Source organism: Aspergillus pseudotamarii, assembly GCF_009193445.1.
Source record: "Aspergillus pseudotamarii strain CBS 117625 unplaced genomic scaffold BDV38scaffold_10, whole genome shotgun sequence".
NCBI lineage: Eukaryota > Fungi > Ascomycota > Eurotiomycetes > Eurotiales > Aspergillaceae > Aspergillus > Aspergillus pseudotamarii.
Window position 1 is genome coordinate 384,309 of NW_022475024.1, and position 22,566 is coordinate 406,874.

General features: G+C 48.8%; 8 protein-coding genes and 1 non-coding gene across 9 annotated transcripts; 5 read left to right on the forward strand and 4 right to left on the reverse strand.

Moving 5' to 3' along the window:
- Positions 1-601: 601 nt before the first annotated feature.
- On the forward strand, positions 602-2,197 carry BDV38DRAFT_10237 (serine hydrolase domain-containing protein). The gene is made up of 2 exons (XM_032050866.1): positions 602-816; positions 876-2,197. Exons 1-2 carry the CDS (start codon positions 726-728, stop codon positions 1,979-1,981), a joined length of 1,197 nt encoding a protein of 398 aa, XP_031916869.1. The 5' UTR covers positions 602-725; the 3' UTR covers positions 1,982-2,197.
- A 167-nt stretch (positions 2,198-2,364) lies between these two features.
- Positions 2,365-3,716, forward strand: BDV38DRAFT_279780 (uncharacterized protein; the record flags this gene model as incomplete). The annotated part of the gene is made up of 3 exons (XM_032059116.1): positions 2,365-2,373; positions 2,431-3,250; positions 3,328-3,716. The coding sequence occupies 3 exons, from the start codon at positions 2,365-2,367 to the stop codon at positions 3,714-3,716; spliced, it is 1,218 nt and encodes a 405-aa protein (XP_031916870.1).
- A 1,000-nt stretch (positions 3,717-4,716) lies between these two features.
- On the forward strand, positions 4,717-6,399 carry BDV38DRAFT_268930 (transmembrane amino acid transporter protein-domain-containing protein; the record flags this gene model as incomplete). The annotated part of the gene is made up of 4 exons (XM_032056868.1): positions 4,717-4,886; positions 5,162-5,493; positions 5,555-5,698; positions 5,756-6,399. 4 exons carry the CDS (start codon positions 4,717-4,719, stop codon positions 6,397-6,399), a joined length of 1,290 nt encoding a protein of 429 aa, XP_031916871.1.
- Positions 6,400-7,632: 1,233 nt separating this feature from the next.
- Positions 7,633-7,735, reverse strand: BDV38DRAFT_t61. Its single transcript has one exon. It is a non-coding gene; the product is annotated as a tRNA-Phe (tRNA).
- Positions 7,736-8,228: 493 nt separating this feature from the next.
- BDV38DRAFT_289868 (mRNA capping enzyme, catalytic domain-containing protein) lies at positions 8,229-9,382 on the reverse strand (the record flags this gene model as incomplete). Its single annotated transcript, XM_032061348.1, has 2 exons — positions 8,229-8,837; positions 8,879-9,382. The coding sequence occupies 2 exons, from the start codon at positions 9,380-9,382 to the stop codon at positions 8,229-8,231; spliced, it is 1,113 nt and encodes a 370-aa protein (XP_031916872.1).
- Positions 9,383-10,144: 762 nt separating this feature from the next.
- BDV38DRAFT_268932 (uncharacterized protein) lies at positions 10,145-11,337 on the forward strand (the record flags this gene model as incomplete). Its single annotated transcript, XM_032056869.1, has 4 exons — positions 10,145-10,227; positions 10,281-10,743; positions 10,792-10,986; positions 11,035-11,337. The coding sequence occupies 4 exons, from the start codon at positions 10,145-10,147 to the stop codon at positions 11,335-11,337; spliced, it is 1,044 nt and encodes a 347-aa protein (XP_031916873.1).
- Positions 11,338-11,823: 486 nt separating this feature from the next.
- On the forward strand, positions 11,824-14,226 carry BDV38DRAFT_268933 (uncharacterized protein; the record flags this gene model as incomplete). Its single annotated transcript, XM_032056870.1, has 3 exons — positions 11,824-12,173; positions 12,220-13,577; positions 13,790-14,226. 3 exons carry the CDS (start codon positions 11,824-11,826, stop codon positions 14,224-14,226), a joined length of 2,145 nt encoding a protein of 714 aa, XP_031916874.1.
- A 713-nt stretch (positions 14,227-14,939) lies between these two features.
- On the reverse strand, positions 14,940-17,313 carry BDV38DRAFT_289873 (putative MFS sugar transporter; the record flags this gene model as incomplete). The annotated part of the gene is made up of 6 exons (XM_032061349.1): positions 14,940-15,879; positions 15,937-16,344; positions 16,410-16,654; positions 16,712-16,856; positions 16,911-17,191; positions 17,249-17,313. The coding sequence occupies 6 exons, from the start codon at positions 17,311-17,313 to the stop codon at positions 15,137-15,139; spliced, it is 1,887 nt and encodes a 628-aa protein (XP_031916875.1). The 3' UTR covers positions 14,940-15,136.
- A 3,550-nt stretch (positions 17,314-20,863) lies between these two features.
- BDV38DRAFT_268935 (TDT family transporter) lies at positions 20,864-22,133 on the reverse strand (the record flags this gene model as incomplete). The annotated part of the gene is made up of 4 exons (XM_032056871.1): positions 20,864-21,158; positions 21,215-21,511; positions 21,573-21,941; positions 22,006-22,133. The coding sequence occupies 4 exons, from the start codon at positions 22,131-22,133 to the stop codon at positions 20,864-20,866; spliced, it is 1,089 nt and encodes a 362-aa protein (XP_031916876.1).
- Positions 22,134-22,566: the final 433 nt, after the last annotated feature.

A 22,566-nucleotide genomic window follows, 5' to 3' on the forward strand; every position in this document is an offset into this window, starting at 1 on the left:
GACATTACCACGGTCATCTTATTCATTTACATCAGAGTGGTAGACATCGAGCGAGTTATCCGGCCACCTACGAAACTAAGGCTTTTCCCATAGTACCCTAATGAATAGCCTATCGAAGCCGGGTGTATCGAGATTCCGTAGATATGTTAACCCCCAGGCTTGAACCACATTCAGTGTTGAGACCCACAAAACCAAGAACCTATGCATTTGAGTACACACAACCATACATAGTGGTGTATATTTTTAGGTGTGGGTCCACGAGAGAGCCACAGAAATAGTGCCAAACCAGTGTTTGGCAACCAATGAAGTTGAATATGTTTCACGATAACAGGCTCCACACAGAAACAACAGAAATGGTAACTACTAAATGCTTTGCCCAGTGTCTTGTATGGCCCCCAAACTCGAATCCGTGACTCTTCGTGTCCGTGATTATTCTAACTAGTTCTTAGTAAATAAAAGTGGGCTATGCGCTCAACCTTCTAAAGTCTAACCACGAGAGATGGATGTCTGCATGGTGAGATTATAGTGTAGTTTAGTAAAGGTTGTTATCGAATCGTCTTCTACCCCTCCCTTCCTCCGGGAAGCTAAGCAACGATCTTACCGCCTTGCGCAGCTTCGTTTGACCTCCCAGTACTTTTCCCTATAAATCTTTACCAACACATCGTCAACGAACCCTACAAGTCTAGATTGTTCGTCATAACTACAGCCCTACCACGCTATAGAAAATGTCCGACTTCGACGCCCTCCTCGCTGAGTATACTGCGAAAGAAAACCCCAAGGTACACGGAGTAATATGCAAATGCGTAGATAAGAACGGTAACCCATGTTCACAATAACATTCCTTCCTCCTCAGATCTCCTAACATAAACCCCCAGGAAACGAAATTTACAATAAAATAGCCGGCTACAGCTCCCTCTCCACAGACGCCTCACCCCTCGACGAATCGGCCGTCCTCAAACTCGCTAGCGCCACGAAACTCATCACCAGCATCGCACTCCTCCAATGCATCGAAAAAGGCCTCCTCACCCTCGACTCGCCCCTCACCAACATCCTCCCCGAGTTCGCCGACATCCAAATCCTCACCGACGTCTCGGGATCGGACTTCACCTTCGAGCCGAGCAAAACCCCAATTACGGCGCGACATCTTCTGGCTCATACTTCCGGATTGGGATATCCGTTTACGGATCGACTCCTGGGTCTGAGGGCACAGGCTAGACAGCATATCAAACCGTCGCTCCGTGTTACAGAGAAATATAAGTATCCGTTAGTGTTCGAACCGGGGAGTGGTTGGTTATACGGCTGTAGCCTAGACTGGGCCGGTGTGGTTGTCAGTCGACTACACGATGGAATGTCCTTAGAGGAGTACATGATAGAGAATATCTGGAAGGAAGTAGGCCTTTCGGCTCCCTTCCCACGCTTCAACATCTCAACGCACCCCGAATACAACGCACGGATAATGCACAGCGCCGTCCAAACCAGTGACGGACGACTGGAGCCCTACGATAGCTGGGCATTCGATAACCCCGAAGATCAAGAGGGTGGGAGCGGTCTCTCCTCCACCGCGAAAGACTTTCTTGCCGTGTTGGCAGATTTGATCTCGGAGTCCCCGAAGCTGTTGAAACCGGAGACCATCTCGGAGATGTTTACGCCCCAGCTTGTGCCTGGTTCGGCCAGTGTGAAAATGCTCTTGGAGTTACGGCCTGCGTGGGCGATTGTTGCTGGGCCTGTGGCGGATGATGCGGTGAATCATGGGTTGGGTGGCGTGTTGTGTACTAGGCCGGTGCCTGAGATAGGGCAACCGGGGAATGTGCTGTCGTGGGGTGGGGCGACGAATATTGTGTGGTGGGTGAGTCGGGAGTTCGGTGTTGCGGGCTTTTTTGCGACGCAGCAGGCTCCGTTTGGGAATCCGACGGTGACGGGGCTTGTTGATGCGTGGAAGAGGGATTTTTGGATGGGGTTTAATCAAGTGAATCATCTCTAGGTAGGGTTTTGTTGACTGGGAGTATTCTTAGAATGACATTGAAGCTATGAACTGTCTGACACGATCCAAATTGGTAGTGGAACGCGTCGGACGTTCCATTGTTAGTTAGTTATGGGGTTATTATAATTATGTAATAAATATAAGAGGAGGCTATAAGATGGACATTAAAATGGCTCAAGGTCGGAGCAAGTGCCGGCGCAGCTCCGGGTTGCAGGATCCCCGTGGGGAAGATGTCGGAGATACTTCATCTGCGAAACAATCGGAGCACCGCGAATAATATAACCAACTAAGCGGTGGGGTCAATGGATCCGGTGCATTAAAAAACCTGGTGCGGCGGGTTAGTTAGAACGACAGTTGGCAATCGATTCACAAGGTCCAGGAAGATGCTGCTAGTAAGCTCCCATCCCCGATTTCTTTCATTCTGTTAGCTGATGTGGGCCCAATCTCAGAATAAAATAACAATCGTATACGCGGCAATTCTCGCCCTCAGTATTGGCTCGGCTCAGGCGACCGTATATGATATACCTGGCATATTCCCGGCCATCCCTGCCGTGGCCCCATTCGAGTCCATCGACACGGCACAGTATTTCAAAAGAAACCCTGGAGACTTTGTCCATCCCGGGATTTGGCATACGCACGAGGACCTCGAGCGCATGCGGGACAATGTGCTCCGTAACAAAGAACCCTGGGCATCGGCGTACCAACGCTTCCGGGCCGACCAGTACTCCCTCGCCAATTACACGATGGCAGGACCCGCCACTGTGATTTCCCGGGGTAAGGTCAGTAACTACTCCTCGTTTGCGCATGACGCGCGAGCCGCGTGGCAGAACGCTCTGATGTGGTATATCACCCGCGACCAATCGCATTGGGGCCGCAGTACCAGCATCCTGGACGCGTGGGGGTCAAATCTGACGGATATCATCGGTATTGACCGGTCGCTGCTCATCGGTCTGGATGGAGACCTGTTTGTCAACGCCGCCGAGATCATGCGATGGGAAGGGAACTGGACGGAGTCCGGTAGTAGATGGCAGGGCGGCACTGGGTTCAGCAACCAGCTGTACTGGCTGTTTTCCCGGCAGTCTGTCGCCATTGGGCAGGCGAACTACGGGATGGCCAGCATTAAGGCATTGATGAGTTTCGCGGTGTACCTGGACGATGTACAATTGTATAATTATGCCGTTCATGCGTTCATCCACGATCGCTGCGCCGGGGTATTGGCCATGTATCACCCCGAGACGGGGCAGTCGGTGGAGGCTGGGCGTGATCAAGGTACAGTACATCGTTACCTTAGGCTGATTCATACCGACCGGTAGTTACTTCAGGCAGGCATGCTGACATAGCATCAGGCCACACCATGTCGGGCATCGGGTGGACGGCGTACGGCGCTCGCGTCGGGCAAAGCCAAGGCAGCGATCTTTATAGTCTCGGAGGTGGGTTGTTACTCAAAGCGGCCGAATACGCCGCGAAGTATAATCTGAACCACACCGTCTTTTATGATCCCCAATGGTACCGGTGTGAAGCCGTGCTGGTCAATGGTCCCTGGCGAAACATATCCGAGGCCAGTCGTGGAGTCACAAACAAGAACCCTATGTGGGATATTCTATTTTATGAATATGTGGTGACGCGGGGAAATGATGGGCCCTGGACCACGGCAGCAAAGGAGACCCAGGGGTTCGCCGGTGGAGTTTCCTCCAACGACCACCCCAGTTGGGGAGATCTGATCTGGGCACGGTAATTCGTTAGTCCCATGCGGGGTTAGTTGGGTATCCCGACGGAGTTCCTTGCGAGGTAGTACGAGTCTAAGGCCTGGAGAGGAAGTCCTTCCGGATGTCACCTTGTGCTGCAAGCAAGGTGGTGATACACGCAAGATGACATGAGATAATAATTACTATTATTCATTTCCGTTCCGTTCCGAGATGATCAACCAGGATTGTGTCAGATCCCATCTGTCCATGACCACACGGTCAGATCAAATCAGTATGGAACAAAATGTAAACATCGTAACAAGTACCAGAGCATTGTTTTGTGGCGACATGAGTGTCATACTGTTCAATCTCGACCTACAGTTTTGTCAGGGTTCAGCTCTAGACCACGTGTCGGCAACTCGGAGCCGAGAAGACACTAAGACCGAAAGCGGGAACCGCGTAGAAGATTCCCTTTTGAGCATGCGGAGAGAAGTTCCAAGAAAAAGTGCCCAGACTCAAACCTGATCAGCACGACGTCACGTGGTGCCCCGATTAGAGTTGCGCCACCGCCGCATCCGTTGAAAAACCTTAAAACCTTGGGGGATCCGTTTAGATGAACACGTGCCGTTTCTGGGGTCGACAGCTTGAAGAATTCATGACATTTTAAAATGAGTAGGAGACAGTGGACACTAGTTTACAATAGGTAGGTGATTCGACTTCTTATGAATAACATCTGTCCATTTCTTTTTTTTCCCCTCGGTGCCTGTTTTCTCTGAGTCACACTAACAATGACGAAGTGGAGCCAACAGCGGCTCTAATGCAGGTTACGCCCCCGACATCGGACCAGTCGGACGGAAAACTCTTAATTTGCCTTCCGATTTGCCAATCATCGCCCGCTATTAACTAACGCATTCCTCCCGCGTTCCCGTTTCGCCTTCTTAGTTCCTTTCTTTCTCTCTCTTTCCTTTATATTTATTTACTACTTTAACAATCCTTTCCCCCTCGCACACACATCTTCAACACCGTGTGTGCACTTGGTTTGCGACAATCATGGCGTCGTCTGATGTCAAAGATATTGAACATGGCCTGAATCGGAGGGAGAATGACTCCGAGAAGCCTCCTTTTGAGGACAACCTGAAGGAGGAGCCTCCCCAGCTGGAAGTGGACGCTTTCGGCGCTGAAGAGACGGCGGAAGTCAAGTACAAGACTTTGGACTGGTGGTATGTGTGATCGACATTCCCAGGAATCCTTCTAGAAGCCTGACTGACCAACAATGCTCGGATAGGCAATGTGGAATCCGTACGACTCCCCGCGCAGAATGACGAAATACTTCCCCCAATCAGTATACTAACCCATACAATAGTCATGATCGCTGAAACGGTCTCTGTTGGTGTCTTGTCACTGCCGGCCACTCTCGCATCCATTGGTCTTATTCCGTAAGCATTGCACCACGTTCAATTCGCCCCACACCATCGTTACTGACTCCATGGGCTAGGGCAATCATTCTCATCGTCGGTCTCGGTATTGTCACCACCTACTCCGGTTATACCATCGCACAATTCCGACATAAGTATCCCTACGTCCATAGCATGGCCGATGCAGGTTTTATCCTCATGGGTCCTATCGGTCGCCACATCATCGAAGTTGGACAGCTGCTGTTCTTCCTGTTCGCTTGTGGTAGTCACCTGTTGACCTTCACCGTCATGATGAACACCTTGACCGACCACGGCACATGTTCCATTGTGTTCGGTGTCGTCGGCTTGGTTCTCTCGTTGATCTTCTCCTTGCCCCGAACCATGAAGAACGTCTCCTGGCTCGCCGTGACCTGTAAGAACCCATTTGTCTCCTGGCCATGATATGAGTCGCTGGCTAACCCATGGAATTCTAGCCTTCCTGAGTATCTTCAGTGCCGTCGTCATCACGATGATTGGTGTGGGCATCGAGCGCCCCGGATATGACGAGTTCCAGCTCACTCGCAAGACCAGCTTCGTCAACGGTTTCACCGCCGTCACCAACATTGTTTTTGCCTACTGTGGGTTTTCTCGGATAATTCTTTATGTAACAACACGTGACTAACATGTGCGCGCAGGTGGTCATCCCGCTTTCTTTGGTTTCATCGCGGAGATGAAGAATCCACATGATTTCCCCAAGTCCCTGTGCATGCTACAGGGCTTCGAAATCATCCTGTACACCGTCGCATCAGCCGTCATCTACCGTTACGCCGGACAGAACGTCGCCTCTCCCGCACTGGGCTCCGCTGGTCCAGTGGTGCGGAAAGTCGCCTACGGTATTGCCATCCCAACCATTGTCATTGCCGGTGTGGTTCTGGGCCACGTGGCTATCAAGAACGTTTACGTGCGCATGCTTCGTGGAACCGAGTTGATGCACAAGCGGAACTGGCAGAGCATTGGTGTCTGGATTGGTCTGGCCGTAGTCTTCTGGGTCATTGCCTGGGTCATTGCCGAGGCCATCCCCGTGTTCAGCAACCTGCTCAGTCTGGTCAGCGCTCTCTTCGTCAGTTGGTTCACCTTCGGTCTTCCCGGTGTCTTCTGGCTTTACATCTATAAGGGCCAGTATTTCGCCTCACCGATGAAGATTTTCCTCACTCTGTGCAACGTGTGCTTGTTTATTTTCGGTGTCCTGATCTGTGCGCTGGGCCTCTGGGTATCCGGTGTGGCCATCCACAACGATAAATCCCACGGCAGCTTTACCTGCGCCAATAACGCCATCTAAACCCCGGTGGTTTACGTTTTTCTTTTAATCTCCTAATCGGCCCATCATTCAAGACCCTACTCCCACCAAACTTCCACCGTCCCATGCGCGACCGTTCTTCTCTTGAGAAACCACGACGATGCATCATCCCGTCGTTTTTTCGCCATACATTATATAGACCCACATACCAACATCCGCCTCGCGATTATATCTATGAGCCTGAGAAACGGACATTTTTTTTCGCAATTGCGGTTGTACCGAATCAAGGGACACGCCCTACCGTGTCTATACCGAGCCCGCCCGAGCTCATTCATCATCGGGTACGATATTAACATCATACTCCCTGCATCACGGCGTGGATGGGATTTAGAGTTGGGAGCATCGGAGTTTGCTTGAGTTTTGATTGTGGCCATTGTACAGTCGACCAATGTATTGTATTATAGATTATGCATCACAATTATACCCCCATATATTTTTATCTCGAAATCTGTAACTCCCAATTTTCTATATGTCCTGTGGAGCTTCTAAATCTAGCCGTACGATTAGATTCTTCAACTGATCTCGCGTCCCTTGGTTCACCCTATGCTGCAAGGGCGATAGGCGGTACTTTAATCACGACGGTCATCGATCGCCGAACCTTAATAGATTAACATTCGGTTGGTCGGATCTGCCACTTACCCTATTCGGAGATAAGTTTATCTCCAGGGTTTTGTGCAAAAGCTAAATTTATACTCCTCCCCGGCGAACCACAGTTCAACCATGGCATCTTGTTCAGAAACTAGGCAAGCTACTAACTACTCTGTAGAGACCAGAAAGTGCTTATTCTGGAACTCTCAATGTTACTCTATGAATTCACTTATACTCGTAGTTCTGTGGGTAGAACCGTTTTGATTAGGTTGAATGTCACATTATATATATTATCCCGCGACAGACATAAGAACAATTATATACGGGCCACAAAAGCGAATTTGTTCCAGTACAACAGCCATAGAATTTAACTTCTCATCGCCAAACTCACATTATGCCTTCTATCATCATCGAACGGTCCAGTGTGGGTATTCCGTTCGGGTACCTGGTGCCTGGTATGTGCCTGACGTTTTCCGCACGGATGGTCCGTATCTAGTTAGGAAACAGAACCACACAGCCCACACTACTTCATACACAACTAAAAAAAAATCTCAAATTTAACAGCAGCATATGGCCCTCTCGTTCGATGCCTTAAGTCGAAGTAAAAAAGATGTGTGCAAAAAGTGATGCGGTGAGCCGGGATTGAACCGGCGACCTTTAGATAACCCGAATGGGTCTATCTGATGAAGTGAACTTCAGTCTAACGCTCTCCCAACTGAGCTATCCCCGCAATTGATGGAAACTCAATCAATATTCTGCCATTATAATGGTGATTAAATCCGTGCTCTTCCTTTTCCAATTTTTTATGTACGTATCATCTGCAGAATATCCAACACTAAAATTTGGAAGAAATCAAGTATGAATACGGTGCGTTGTATACATAAGGCCACACTCTCAATGGGCTACAGTGAGAAAACTACAGGGAGAATGATACCCACCCCTGCATATCAACGGGGATGGCTATAACTAGATTATGTACTTTCAGAGCGGTACACTGGGATGACTGGTGCAGGCGTCGCGTCTGACATATATAGCCTCTATGACTGATCAGATAGGGTTGATTGTCTTTGATGATGTTGGCGGCACTGGGTACACTACGCTGAAGAGACAAAGTAGCAGAGAAACGTATCGCTCCCGAAGTGGCGAAAATATCACAGCAGTCTCGTCGTACCTCCAAGACTTATCCAGCGAACCCCGTTTTGCCGATGGTAATGTACCCATAATCACAGGCCATGGTAGCCCTGCCGCGCCTCCCATGCTGCCTTGATGGCTGGGGCGGCGCGGATTAGGCCCTCTTCAGTAACGCAGTCGGCTATACTGTCGAGAGCTTTCTCGACAACAGAGATAGGGTTTGCATCTCTCTTGTCATTGCGGAGACGGTAGAAGCGCCAGTGAGACTGGTCGTCTTTGTAGCATTCGATGATAGTACCCTCTAATGGAGTACGCATTACTCTTAGGTCGTCCCATTCTTCCCAAGTGAGGTACATCTCGCCAAAAGGGAGATTCTCCTGTGGGGAGAGCATGACAGACAAATGGCGGATAGGTATGGAGTCGTAATCTGAATCTGTGACACCGTTGATCTTGTCTTCGGGATCTGGCTCCGGAACCGGGAATTGTAGATGCAGGCGGAAGTCAACCGTGTTGTCCGAAGCAGGCTTCCATTTGAGGATATGCTCGTCTAGGCCGATATAGTAAGATGTACTACAACAGACGAAGATGAGGCCGCCATTCCCACGAATGCGCTTGACCTTTGGGATAATATCACGGAACATCATTTCAATGTTGTAGCTGAAATGCATCGACTTATCTTCGACAATAAATGGCCGGCCTTCCTCAGAGAATTTCGGCACATCTTCTTATAAGGCTCAAGTACTTCCTCATTGAGATATACTAAGCGCTTGTCGAATGGATCATGCATTACTCTGTGTCCGCCTAATGTTAGTATGTCAAATACTAGGTACTTCAGCTGCTGCGAGCCGTCCTCATAGGTATCGAGGACAAGTTCACCGTCTATAATGGTATTGTGATGGATTGACAGGAAAGTTTCATCATCGGGCTTAGGAAAGTGCAGCCCAGGTACATGGCGGTAGTGGTTTTTGCGGTCGATCAGGTAGTGCATCTCTGATATTTCAGAGTCGGCGGACCCGCGCTCCATGTACATTAGACACCGGATTCCATCCGTCTTCTCACAAACATAATAGTCTTTTTGCTGTAGCTCTGCCAGATGTTGTGACGAGAAGCTAACGGGGGCGGCACCAGGGTAGCCGACCTTGGTTTGGCCGAGCAGGCTCGCAACCTTGCGGCGGAGATTCTCAGCTTTCTCGGGCTCGACTTTGATGCCAACCACATCTAGGTCGGGGAAAGAGGGACTCATCATTGAGGCACCGGGAGATGTCTAAAGAGAAGTTGGGAGGTGTGTACATGCAATGACAAACAGAAGCTTGACCCCCCCTTTTGCCTGAAATGTTACGGCTGTGGAAGAGGCTGAAAGTCCGAAGGTGGGGGGTAGCAGTGGATCTCGATCTCCAGTGGGTGAAATACTAGTTAGTACTCCGTACTCCGCATACTTAATAGTGGTTTTTGCTAACCACACTCCGGAGTTATACTCGAACTAAGGGAGGTAATTTTCCTGAATTGAGAATCAAATTTCATTTGTTACCCCTAGCTCGAACTCACGCTAAGTGGTGGTCACTAATTCGATCCCATAATTGGAGATTGGGAAGGCAACAAGACTTCTTGTGTAGTCTATGCGGAGAAGCAGCACATAGTAACTGTCACGTGACTCGAGGTCGACTAGGTATGATAAATTTCTATTTTATCAAACTTATATAGTAGTGATAGATCAATTTTTTTTATTGTTATTTTAAGAGAAAAAAGCAAAAAGCTATTCAGAATAGGGGTCAAAACCCCTATTCTATACTTCTGGGAGCTAAATGCCAAACTATCTTGCAGATCCTTACTTTTAGGGCGCCGGACCCCACTCATGAACTGGTGCTCTTTGACACCTGGAGCATGAAAATTTTGACCCAGTGAAGTATCGCTCCGTATATAACGATTGACCCCGTGGACTTTCCACTGGTTTTCATGTTGATATTTGTCTCCCCCTCTACTCATTAGGAGCGCTCCTACCCCTCAGAAAATGTACAGACCCACTAGTAAGAATGAGTGGTGGTTTTGTGGGCCTCTTCTAGTGCAAGCGGTACTGGTCATTATCTTGGAAATGTCAGTGTAATTGTCTAGAGACAGTGATTTTTAACTCGGCTCACGAGTAACAGATACATTCTCGTTCAGTGGCAATCTTGGGTCAATCCCAATATCGTCCAAATTACGCCTTCATATGTGATTCCTGTGGGTATGGGCATTGTGGTTTTTGCATGCATTTACGAAGTCGTTCTCTCGCTGGATGCAATCCACCACAAAAACAATATTTCCTTGCTTGCCATATGCCTCACCAACGTCTGCATTGTCGTGTATGCGGTCATGCAGTACATTAAAATGCGAGATATTACCCATTCACTGCAGGGGACAGCTGACGGGATGGGCGATCCACTCGTGGATTGGTCTCGGGATATCTGGCCATCAATGCGACCGGCAGAAGTCGCTATTCCGGCTATTCTAACCATCTGTTCGCTCGTTATCATACCTTTTGCCTATCGGCTACACACGGACTACGCCTGGGCAATATATAAATGCATCCACGGCAGTCCAGAGCTCCGGTTGCGGTATCTAGCCTACGAGGTAAGTATCTCTCATATGCTCTCCTTCGTTCTGACTAACATCCCCCAGATCTATTTGGTCCTAATCAAATTTGATTTCTTTTTCCTAACTGGCTTTATTATCCAATATGATCTGATCGATGTGCATTTTGCGGAGCCTGAATATTCCCTGACAATGGCGCTCATTCCCGCTTCGTTACTGGTGATGGTCGCCGGCATTTACTGTGTCAAATGTGGGCTCAAAATTGCCCTGATGGTTGTTATTGTGGGTCTCCCTTCCTTTCGTCAAGTGTCGTTTCCTGACGATGAACAGGCGTGCTACCTCGGGTCAATTGCGTATCTGCTTAGTCGGATCGTCTTGCTTTGCGGAAACTCACAGCGTGCCAATACTGTAGGCAAGGAGATGATGTTGTTCTTCGCCGCTGTCGCGCTGGTTCTTATTGTACTAACTGTGGGGTGTGCGGTGCAATGTATCTTGAATCTCAACTACGGGTTGAAAGTCACTCGCCCTGATAATAGTCAGTGGCCACAGAGTTCCTATGCTTTCCATAGACTTGCTGCGCCTATGAGCCCTTCTATTGATACCCGATATCATCGTCGTATGTCACTTGATTAGCTGCAACGGGTAACTGATCCATCTGGGAGCTCTCATCTGGCCGGAGATACTGGAGAAAGGAGACGAACGTGTGGAGTACCGACGGCATTCAAACGGAATTCTAACGGCATCCAAATGGCAACAGTTTTACCGCTAGCTTGTTTTAAAGTCGGACTAGCGCCCAATGGCATTTCCTGATCCCGTAAGGCGGGAAAGCTTCCCACGAGCCGAGTGTCTAAGGGCCAATTGGAGTTCTTCGTCACGCTATGCCAAGGCCGCCGGAGTGGCCCATCCGAAGCCCTAAGCCTATTTCTGTCTTTCTGGAAAAATTTTGGTCTCCAAGCTGTTGCCCGTGATGAGTTAAGTGGTGCAGATCCAGCTGAGCCACTTAACCCCAACATTCCGAGCTGAAATGTTAATACATCTTTCTCTTCCCGCTCAGCAGAAGGCGAGTATCGAAGGATCTGCATTGTGTGAGCCACTGTCATGTGCCCCCTCTAAGACATAATGTGGCACAGGAATAACTTCGGGGTTTTGTTGATCTCACTCTTGCTCCTACGTGTACATGCGGCTTTTATTCGCCGTTTGGACTGCAGCCCCTCCGATGATGCGTTAGTCGATCATATCTTTGAGCCACTTTCCTTGAGAGGCTATCTAGACACTAAACATGCGAACAAAACAATATTGTCCTTAACATTAAGCGGCGATTATGAGTCTCATAATTGTGACGCCTTGGGCGGCGCATTGGCACGTATATCGATTGATGCAAGAGTACTTGGTCGTTCGGTCATTACTGATGACCGCCTGTTGGATTCCAGTGCTGACTGCCCGGAGTTGTCTCCGATCTATTATCCGAGGTACCTATTGCATCCTCCAACAGGAAGCTCTTAACTGATGATCCAGATCCGATCCTCGAACGTACGCAACGTACCGAGCGTCGTACTCATTGGACCATGCGTATCGCATGAACACCTTGGCAACGACCATCCGCCTTCGGTTGAATGACACCGATATTTCTTGTAACGCCGCCAATATCACCCCGTACATTGGCTCAACAGCATCGGGGGTCTTGAAGGGGGTCCCCCTAGCCATTATGATTCTCACCGGGGTCATAAACGGCACCCTCATGATTTGTCGAAGCCGTGGACGGAGAGCTTTCCGGTACGAGCTCGCGAATGCATCTCGAGATCCAGCGGAATCTTATCTCCCGGGGATGGGCGACTGCTTGCAGTACATCCAGTTCATCTTTCTGACTGGATGCCTAACGCTATCTTATCCCGGATACTTTCGCGCATCATTAGGTGAGCTCGCCTGGTCATCACTGATTCTAAGAAATTGGCCCGTCACACATAAATTCATCTATCCTGGGGTTGAGGACAATATATACGCTGTAAATGCAACTTGCGGCTTCGAAGAGATGGCCCAATACCTGGGAGCAACGACAATGAGTGATCTCTGGACCAACGCCATCGTCAACCTAGCCCTAGTGATACTCGGAGTCATAGTGGCAGCCCAACTCGCATGGTTAATCAAATCGGCCTGGCAGCTGTTTCCAACCCGCTGCTCGACTCACATGTTAGACGTTCCAACGGAATTCCTAACTCACATCCAGCACACGGGCTGGAGTGTCGCACGGGTCCTCTTGAACTACTTCCTCCTTCCCATCGTTGCCTTATCTCTCTACCAACCACTCATGGCCACATGGTACCCCGTTTACCGCACATTTCTCGCTGTGTCCTTCGTCGCGGCTCTAGCCGTATCACTGGCCCTCATAGTCCGGTACTTGGTCAAGAACGACCGACAAAACAATTTCTTCCACAAGGGTTCCTACCCGAGAAATTCGTCCCAAGACTGGCTTTCTGATACTTTATACATGGTCCCGTTCCTGAGGGGGTTAGCTATCGGCGCTCTTCAGACCTCCGGCCTCGGTCAGATACTCGTTCTCCTATCGTGTGAGATCTTCATCTTAGCTTGTCTGCTATGGAACTGGCGAGCGCAACGGGCGTGGAGACATGCTTGCTTCGCAACTGTGCGGCTCGTCATCATCGGTATGAGCTGTGCCTTTCTCCCCAGGGCTGGCGTGCGCGAGGGAAACAAGGCCTTAGTTGGGTACTTTATCATATCCCTACACGCCGCCGTCCTGGTCACTGCATTTATCGTCGATTGCCTTTACGAGATGGTCCGCTTTGGCCTGTCTAAGTTGGGCATTCTTGATCCCCGTTCAGCAGACCTGGATAATCACTCCGATAAGGCTCCTGTATGTCTTATTCCCAACATTTTTTTTTTTTTTTTTTTTTAAGAAAAGGGAAATACTAATAAAATCAAGGTCTTTGGAATCGGTCAACTCGCCCGACGCTCAACAAGACGCATGTCATTCGCACGTCTCCCTGCTCTAAACCCAGTCGGTGAGTCCCGGGTCCTTATCGAACATACCTAACAGTACATATATACTAAACCGGACCAGAAATATCAGTCCCTTACACACAACGACCCTCAACCCCTCGCCGACCATCCTTCCTAGGCGACTTGCCAACCAGAGACGAATACCCATCTTTCTTCCGACCCCCCAGATCAGAAACCACCTCCATCCGCTCAGCATGGAGTGTCGTCTCTCCATCGTCACCATCTCAGTCTGAAAGTGAATCCCGTGGGTCTAGCATGGAATCTGTGGAATTGGAGGCTCTTGATTTGGAGTCTAAATCAAGTGAAGGTGTGGATTATTCTTATCGCGAGGCGGACCAGTATTATGGTCGGCCGCCGACTTCTGTACGGGTTGTTCAAGGTGTGGTGCCGAGTCAAGGTGAATCGTCGAACCAGGGGAAGGAGCAGAAGAAGGGACCTTGGAGGTGGAAAAGGAAGCAGAAGGAGAAGGGATTTGAGGTTATTAGGCCGAAGCGGACGGATACTTAGGGATTTTATATTGGTTGTATTATAATACTTATATGCTCGATGAGCTACTAGAAATAATGTTTTATTATTGCTGTTGGTTCGGACCAGACATACTGGGTTACCGTAAAGTAAACTCATGCAACACATGGCCATCCTGCTCACCACCCAGCTCTTCCGGATAATAGTCAAATGAATAGTAGTGCCTACAGGGATAAATGTTTTTGCTCCGATTTTATGATATTCAAACGAGAAGTATGGGCGTCTGCACCATTTGAAACTAGGCATTCCAGTACTGCCGCTTGACCACCTTCCATAGCCACATGAACAGCCGAGCTGAATATCATATTCCATGTCCTTTGCGGACCAATACTTCCATCTATGGGAACATTTACGTCGATATCGGGTCCACTCCGATTTCCAATAACCTTTGGACCAATTTGGGTTGCCTTCAAAGGGTGCCTGTATAACTAACCGGCCCAGCACTGCGTTATAGCATGGGTTCATGCGGGGTCCATCATTCAGCAGATTTAAAATGATGAGTCCCTATAGAAGATCTACTGGAACCAACCAATTTGCACACTTCAGAGTCACCTCTAACAAGTTTGTCGTAGGCGAAGCCCGTCTAACTATTGGCTCAAGCTTACACTATGGCCGCACTGAGTAGCGAGAACACTTTGAGATAACTGCATGTAAAATTATTCATAGATTTAAAAGCATATCCACCGTATGATACAACAGAAACCGCTTAGCTCCATCACTCATTGTATCATTCCTCGTCTAAAGCATACAAGTCCGAAAAGTAACACAGGCCCACATCTCTATTGTACTCAACGGCAGCACAAGCACCAAGAGTCAAATCGAGAACCTAGAGGGATACACAACTCAAGCTAGCAGTGAGAAATATAAAGGTCTGTGCTATCTAAGCTAGATCTCACACATTCACACTCTCCAGCTGCACAACATTCCCAGACTTGAAATTCCTTGGCACAACATTGACCGCGAAGTTCTCATCATACAGATCCCGGCAGACAGCATTCTTCTGGCGAAACACGTATCGTTTGAACCACCACGGTAGCGCCTCAGTCAATTGGTACTTGGCATGTGCGCGGGTTGACACACTGAAGACACGGTCCAACTCCTCGAGAGATCTCTGCTTGGTCTCGGGTAGGAAGAGGAAGATCAGGACTAAGGCCACAATGTTCAGACCCGCGTAGAAACCAAAGGCACCCTGTGGCTTGAACTCTCGCAGGATGTACGGGAATGTGAGCGATAGCACAGCGGCCCAGAAATTGTTCGTTGCGACTGCCCATGCCATGCCGATTTCACGATGGGATACTGGGAAGACTTCGGCGGAGTAGGTGAATGGCACGGGACCTTCACCGGGGGAGTAGAAGATGTTGAAGAGGTAAATGAAAAGTGCGATCCCGCCCAGGTGAGCGCTTTTTTGCTCTTCTGGAATCCAGAAACAGAATCCTGCTGCTAGAAGTGTCCAGCACATGTTGGGGAAGGTGGCGAGCAGGAGCCAGCGACGACCGAAGGTGTCAATGGTCCAGACGGCGGGCCAGGCGAACAGGAAGTTGACGAAGCCGAAGCCGAAGGATGCAAGGAGCGCCTCGATGTTGCTGGCGCCGGCCTTGGCGAAGATCGAAGAGGAGTAGAACGCGATGATGTTGACTGTATACTCGGTTAGTATGATAGCAATGGGAGGTGGGAGTGTGGGGAGATACGCACTGCCGCACATCTGCTGTCCGATCATCACAATACCAGAGGCCTGGGTAGCACGACGGTTTCGTGGAACGGTGAATAGCTCTATGAATCGCACAATCATGTTATCATTCTTAGAGAATTCCTCAGAGGTCTCAATGAGCTTTTTTTCTAATTTCATCTGGGAGTGGATCTTGTAGAGGTCGCGGGCTGCCTGAAGAGGACTGTTCCGCAGTCGCAACAGAGAGTTATATGCCTTGCGAGCTTTGTTCTTTGTCAAAAGCCAACGAGGGGACTCTGGACACCAATACACCCCAAGGAGTAGTGGAACAGCGGGGATAAATGCTGAGCCAAGTTGGAGTCTCCATGCGATCGCACCCGTATTGACGACAACGAGATTGGCGCATGTTCCCAAGAAGATACCGAACGCGGTCCCTGATGAGTGAGGGATATGTTAGATATTGTTAAATTTACCTCCTACGCCAGCATAGAGTACTTACAGATTTGCCAGGACATGACCAGACCTCCACGAACATTAGTAGGGGCATTCTCAGCAGAAAGGACCGGGACCGTCACTTCCTTCAGACCCATTCCGATTCCAAGTAGAACACGACAGGCCATTAGCTGACCCCAAGACTGAGTCACTGCGCACGCGATGGGAGCGACCAAGCTGAACACTGCAGCAATGAAAATGACCCACTTGCGACCAAGCCAATGATTCAGAGGATCAGAAATCCAGCCAGCACTGCGATGTATTGTCAGCTCGCGGGCTCCATAGAAGCCAGTAAGGGGGCTTACTCACAAAATCGCGATCGTCATGTAAGGTACGGCGTTAATGGCGCCGACAATCCACTGGTTGCGACTGCATTCAGCGGGAGATATGCAGTCGGGAGGATCCTGTGGGATTCCGAATTGATGCGCAAAGGTAAGGTTGGCGCCGTTGGATCCTACAAAGGAAGTCAGGGGAATATCTAAAGGCGACCACACCGGTTAGGATTTACCTGTCTGATCCCATCCTTGAATAGCAGCGGCGATGGAATTGAGGATGATGGTGTAATAGAGCGCCCAAGGGTGCTTCCAGCGGTTGGTCGTCTCTTGTCGCAAGTACTGACGATCCTCAGGGCTCAGCTCTGGGATGTCATCGTACTGATCTGGCCTCTGGGCCACCAGGGCTCCCTTCTTCAGGAGAGGGAGGATATCGTTCAAGTCGTATTCTTGCGCATAATCTTCGACATCGCGAAGGAGCTGATCTCGAGGAATACCACTCAATGGGTTCTCGATGCTAAGGTTGAGAGGTCAGTAGACAAGCGACGATCAAAGCATGGGAAGAGAGACAAACTCAATAAGCCCCTGTGCTGTCACGTCTACCTGGCGCTCATGCGCAACATACTTGGCCTCGTCCATTCTATTAAATTAAAATTGTTAGTCGAAAAGCGCAGGGAGGAGGAATATGGCACGACACACATTATCTCAGTATTGCTTCCTGCCGCTGAGTTAAGGCATGCAAGAAGATCATGAAGTTGCTGAATATTCTGAATTACTCTGCAGGAATCAACCGAGTACAAATAGTCTATGTGGATCTGGGGTCGATGATCTGGGGTTTCTGCTGGTTCCAAGGATCGAAGTTCTCAGTCTCCGCAAATATGGAAGAGGAAAATGCCTCCCCCAGACCTCAATTGCCCAATTCACCGTGAACCACTGTTAATCCCGCACACTGGGCAATAGCTGTAGCGCCACGAAAAAAGTTATAGCGGGTTTCAAACCCGACGGTCGTCATTGATGGTTTGTTCGGTGGAATACGGGCTACCCTTTGTTGCTTCAAGCCACCACTAAGTGCCATTGGTAGGGTTGAAGCCAAGCCCCCCATCGAACCCAATAAAAGGCAATCTATGAACTTTTGAATGCTACCCTGGACTAGTCTTTTAGTGCCCGAACCTTAGCTCGCATGCCAACCAAGTTCTTAGCCAGTCGCGTGCCCTGTCATTTTCCGCATCCGGCAAAGATGAAGGCAGATCCATCTTCGCTTACTGGGTGACGGACAGCTCCCCAGTGCGCTAGAATTTCGGGCGATCTTCTGTACAAGCTGAAGCTTGCCTGTCACCTGTTGGTCATTGCGTACAGATCGAAATTAACCTAATCACAGCAGACAGGCAGAGCACTATTTCGCTGTAACGTGCAAGGAACTTATTAATGTTTGGTGCATTAGGGCATCAGCATTAGGCAGCTAGCGAGACGGTACCATTTTAACCTTACCACGAGTTTAAACATATTCACCGTTTCTCTCTCCGCATGGCACTGAACCTAAAACTCGTGGATGGTGTCATGCCGTTTCATCGCCCACCGCTACCGATCCACATCCCTCGTGTCACTCGGTACCACCAGTGATTCACCGGTGCTGAAAATGAGGATAGTCCAGTTCAGAAGTCTTGTTCGACCAAATTCGGTTTCTCTATCGCCACCACAGTGTAAGCCACCAATCCCACCACCAATAAGATCAGTCCTTTCCTCTAGGTCGAGGATGCCCCAATGGACCCCTAACTTACGCCCAGTATTGGCATGACTTGGGAACAAAGACGTTTGCATTATTCGCTATATCAGTGGCGGAAGTTTTTATTAGCCCTATTGGGTTCGTTCTGGCCTAGAATCCCCCAAGAAGCTGTTCAGTGATAGTTTTCTATGTTCCTCGTATAAAGTAAAAGCATACGCCGGATGCAGCATTGACGTAGTTTCAATGTAAACCTAAAAAATACCTAGACTGGTCAGGTGGTGTGATGATTCGATGCATCACCAATGAGCTAGTAAAAAAACTTTTATGCTACTTTCCTTAGTGCCCATAATCATTCTAGAAGCCTTGGCCGAGACTATCTTTCTTTCGGACAATATGTACCTGATCTCGAAGTTTGTACGCTGACTGAATAGATCTGTCCCTATAATGTTGCGCCTATTGACTTTGCTATTGTAGATACTCAGCTGGTATTACAATATGTTTCAGGATCGCCTACTTACATGTGCACCTGCTGAGGGCTCTTATATTAAATCAGTAATGCGATGCAGCTCTTATAAAGTGAGAGAATGTGTACGTGTTCACGACAGTGTTTACTCTTATGCGAGCTCTTGCCAATGTGCGGCAATTATCAGTAACATAGCTCGCCAGCAATAGATTTGCCTTGTCATACCTATAGCCTGAGATGAGTGAAGACCGACCACATCCCACCTCCTCCTTTCCCGGAGGGCTCTCGCTTAGGTCGAGTAATAATACCCTCGTCAACCAGCCACATGACTCGGTCTTTGTCGTTGACTTGGCGTTGTAGGGTCATTGAATCAATTATTCCGAAGCCGTGACTTAATTTCACCATGCAGTTTGTCCGTTCCCATGCTGTATTAAACAATAATACTAACGGATCACCAGCTCGGAGTATTTTGATTATATCTATTTTTAAATCATGAATGGGGAGTGGCAAAAGTCGATTGACTTAATCGCACTGGCGTTTGCGGTTCGGCTGTCAAACGGCCATTTCGCACGGCTGCCGGCATTGCTAATGAATCCGGGGGCTGGCATTAAACCGACTCTCGGGATGATTTCTCTTTCAAGTGTTTAAAGAGAATTAACTGCCTCATTAATTTCCTTTTACTCAATGAAAGAGCCCCGTCCGCAGGACATCCTTGCATACTAGAATCGTCGCCTTCACGGGGGACTGAATAGGGCTGGATTTCCAACGTGACCATCTAGCAGCTACCCCACCATACTTTTATCTAAGTAAGAGTATTCCGTATGAAGACTGTGGTTATTATCCAGATCCACTTCATGCAGCGCATACACATCTCCCTTTTCTTTGTGCTATTTTGCACTAGGGCAAGGGACTAGGCTCGTGTTAAGCGAAGAGAGTTTCGGGCATCAACGGCGGCTCAGTGACACCGGCTAGAACTGTTCTCGAGACGTCGTGCGCACTGTCTAGTTGGGATTGCTGTTTGCTTCCTGCCCCTTTCCTTCCTTTTTGATCCTTGCGTTTGGTTAAATACACCATTTCTGTAGTATTATATGCAGTTTGCTCCCTCAATATGAACCCAAACTCTGTAAGATTTGTAAAGGGCATCGGACGGGATCTGTAGAGAGCAACTGAATGGTTGCCATTGCGCTGAACATTAGCACGTTTGTTTTGTGACTAGAGTCTGGTCATTCTTGGATGGGTTAGTTGATCTGCAGTCTTAGAGGCGAGAAAACTAGGATCGAACAAGTTTTCAGTCGACAATGAGATTTTGCGTCGCTTACTCCGTAGTTTAGCCGAAATCGATGATCTTAAAACCGTAGATCATTAGCTTTGCTGAGAACCCGAGCTAAAATAAATACTACTTAGGTTCCCAGTCAAGTTCTCATTGCACTCATCCACAGGGAAGACTAGCTGTTTCTATGTTTTCGAAATATAATAGCATAGACGGCCCTGGATTTCCTTGACCAGGTGGACGGACATCATTGGCTTCGTGTGGCTTGTCTCATTTCACATAACCATAAAAGCGACAGGTTGGAAGGGTGAGGGATTAACACCCATCTACCATGGTGTGTGGAAGACAACCGTTTCTCCCTTAAATGACAATGGCTTTCAGTCACTAGCTCATCGTAATATCCTAAGTTAAGTTAAAGATTAGCAAGTGCTCCGAGATATGCACTCTATAGCTACGTGCTGAAAGGCTCTGAAGTCACAGTATGAAATCATATAACTTTTGCTAATATTTAAACAGTAATCAACAGAGTCATTTCCCTTCCACCGCATTCTGTTCCTCTCTCAACCTCCGCTGCTTTTCACGCAAGTCCGCCAAACAGGGTGCTTTGAATAGACTCCTGTCATACACGCCTTTAGCAGTGAGACAAGTCACCACTATCCACAATAACACCACACAGACGGATAATATCTACTACCTCGTTAGCTTCATGTCATAAGAAAATTTCTTATTGATTTTAACATACCGTCCCGAGCACCCGGAAGAAACGCGATGGCATTTCTCGGCCTAGCTGACAAGTGCTGGTGGCATAGACACCGAGGGGGAAAGTGAATGCCCACCAGCCTAGATTGAACGGAAATTTCCGGGTACGAATGATAGATGCAACGGCGAAGAAAAGCCAGAGTAGTCCGAACGCCCATAGCAGGAGTCCGATAAAAAAGCCAAGCACTTCGAATACGTCACCGGTTCCTGGTCGAAGGACGTCTGCTTTCGGGAAAATTTTTTGGGATACTTGACCTAGCTTTTGGATTCTATTATGGATTGTAAGTACTCAAGGGCCATTCGAGATGGTGCAAGAGACACGTACCCATAGCTACCTTGACCAAGAGGTCCAAGAGGCAGGAACATGCTCACTAGGACCTCCTTTGGGGGTAATTTGTGTAGCAATAGGCGCATGAGGAAAATGACGATTATCATCAGTGCAAGAGGTACCCCAACTCCCCATAGCACATAGCTGACCACGATTGTTCCGAGCGCATAATAGGGGTCTGGCAATACGTCCGCGACAATGGCGCCGGATGCTGCGCACACGACGCATGACACAACGGGGAGTAGCCATGCTGCTCCCATTGACGACAATGCGATATCAGATTTCCGTGTCATCCTAAACAGGGTCAGCCTTGTAAGTCGTAAATGTCTTTTAGACGGTGGAAATCATGTCTTACATGATAAACGGCAATACAAAGCACGTTAGCACGGAGAACACGGCATCGGTGATCCATAACCCCCAAGCGAAGTAACTCGCCCAGACTCCCCATGCAGGTACACAGACAAAACAGAACATGTTGATGATTGTGGCAAGGCCCATGGGAAAGGTTCCCAGAAACATTGATTGTGCTGGATGGGTGACCATAACCGGGAATATATCGGGGTACATCAGATACCGAAGGGCTGTAATAAGCAGGAAGACGAGAAATAGCAACACGTTAAAGGCAAATAGGGCCACCGATATCCAGTACAGCCATTTTCCATTATACGGCAATGTATTGAGCAGGATCGATGCGATTCCCGTTCCCATATTTGCTGAGAACCATCTATATTTGAGTCAGCCATTGTCATTCGTAGGATGGGCATGATGGTAGCTCAGTTAGTACATACGCCGGAGTAAAATTCCGAACGATATACCGCCAGCCAGTCTCATGTTTCGAGATCTTGGGGTCTGTCCATGCTTGACCTCCGTTTGCTAAGCATCTTTGCGACGCTTTCTCTGTGGTGTCTTGCGCCATCGAAGCTATAGAAGGGTAATCTTGTCTACCATTGTAGGGTAGCTCCCAGGCGGGAGACTTAACATCTTATTGTATTTCGTACTCTTCGGCAAACGGCAAGCGGGCAGTGAAAAAATTTCTATATGGTAATTAGTAGTCTGCACTTGCGGGGACGTGCAGCCCTACTGTGGCACAACCAGCCTTCAGTACCCTAGATTCATGCATCCAACACAAATGTATTGTTAGTCGGCCGAAATAGCCATGCCAAATATTGATGAGAACCTGAGGAGTAGTTGGTCGCCGACCCCTTCAGTCCATATAATAGCGTAGTCGGCGACCGCGCATTCCCGAGCGGCGACCCACATCCAACGGTTTAGGGCTTCAGGAACCAAAGATCTCTAGACGAGCAATCGGCGATTGACTTACTCCGGAATAATTGGATCATTGTCGCCAC

Excerpts from the sequence above, each read along its gene's own strand:
- BDV38DRAFT_10237 (XM_032050866.1), top strand. The coding sequence starts at position 726 with ATGTCCGACTTCGACGCCCTCCTCGCTGAGTATACTGCGAAAGAAAAC. Across the intron at positions 817-875 it reads CAAATGCGTAGATAAGAACG|GAAACGAAATTTACAATAAA; the intron begins GTAACCCATGTT and ends ATAAACCCCCAG.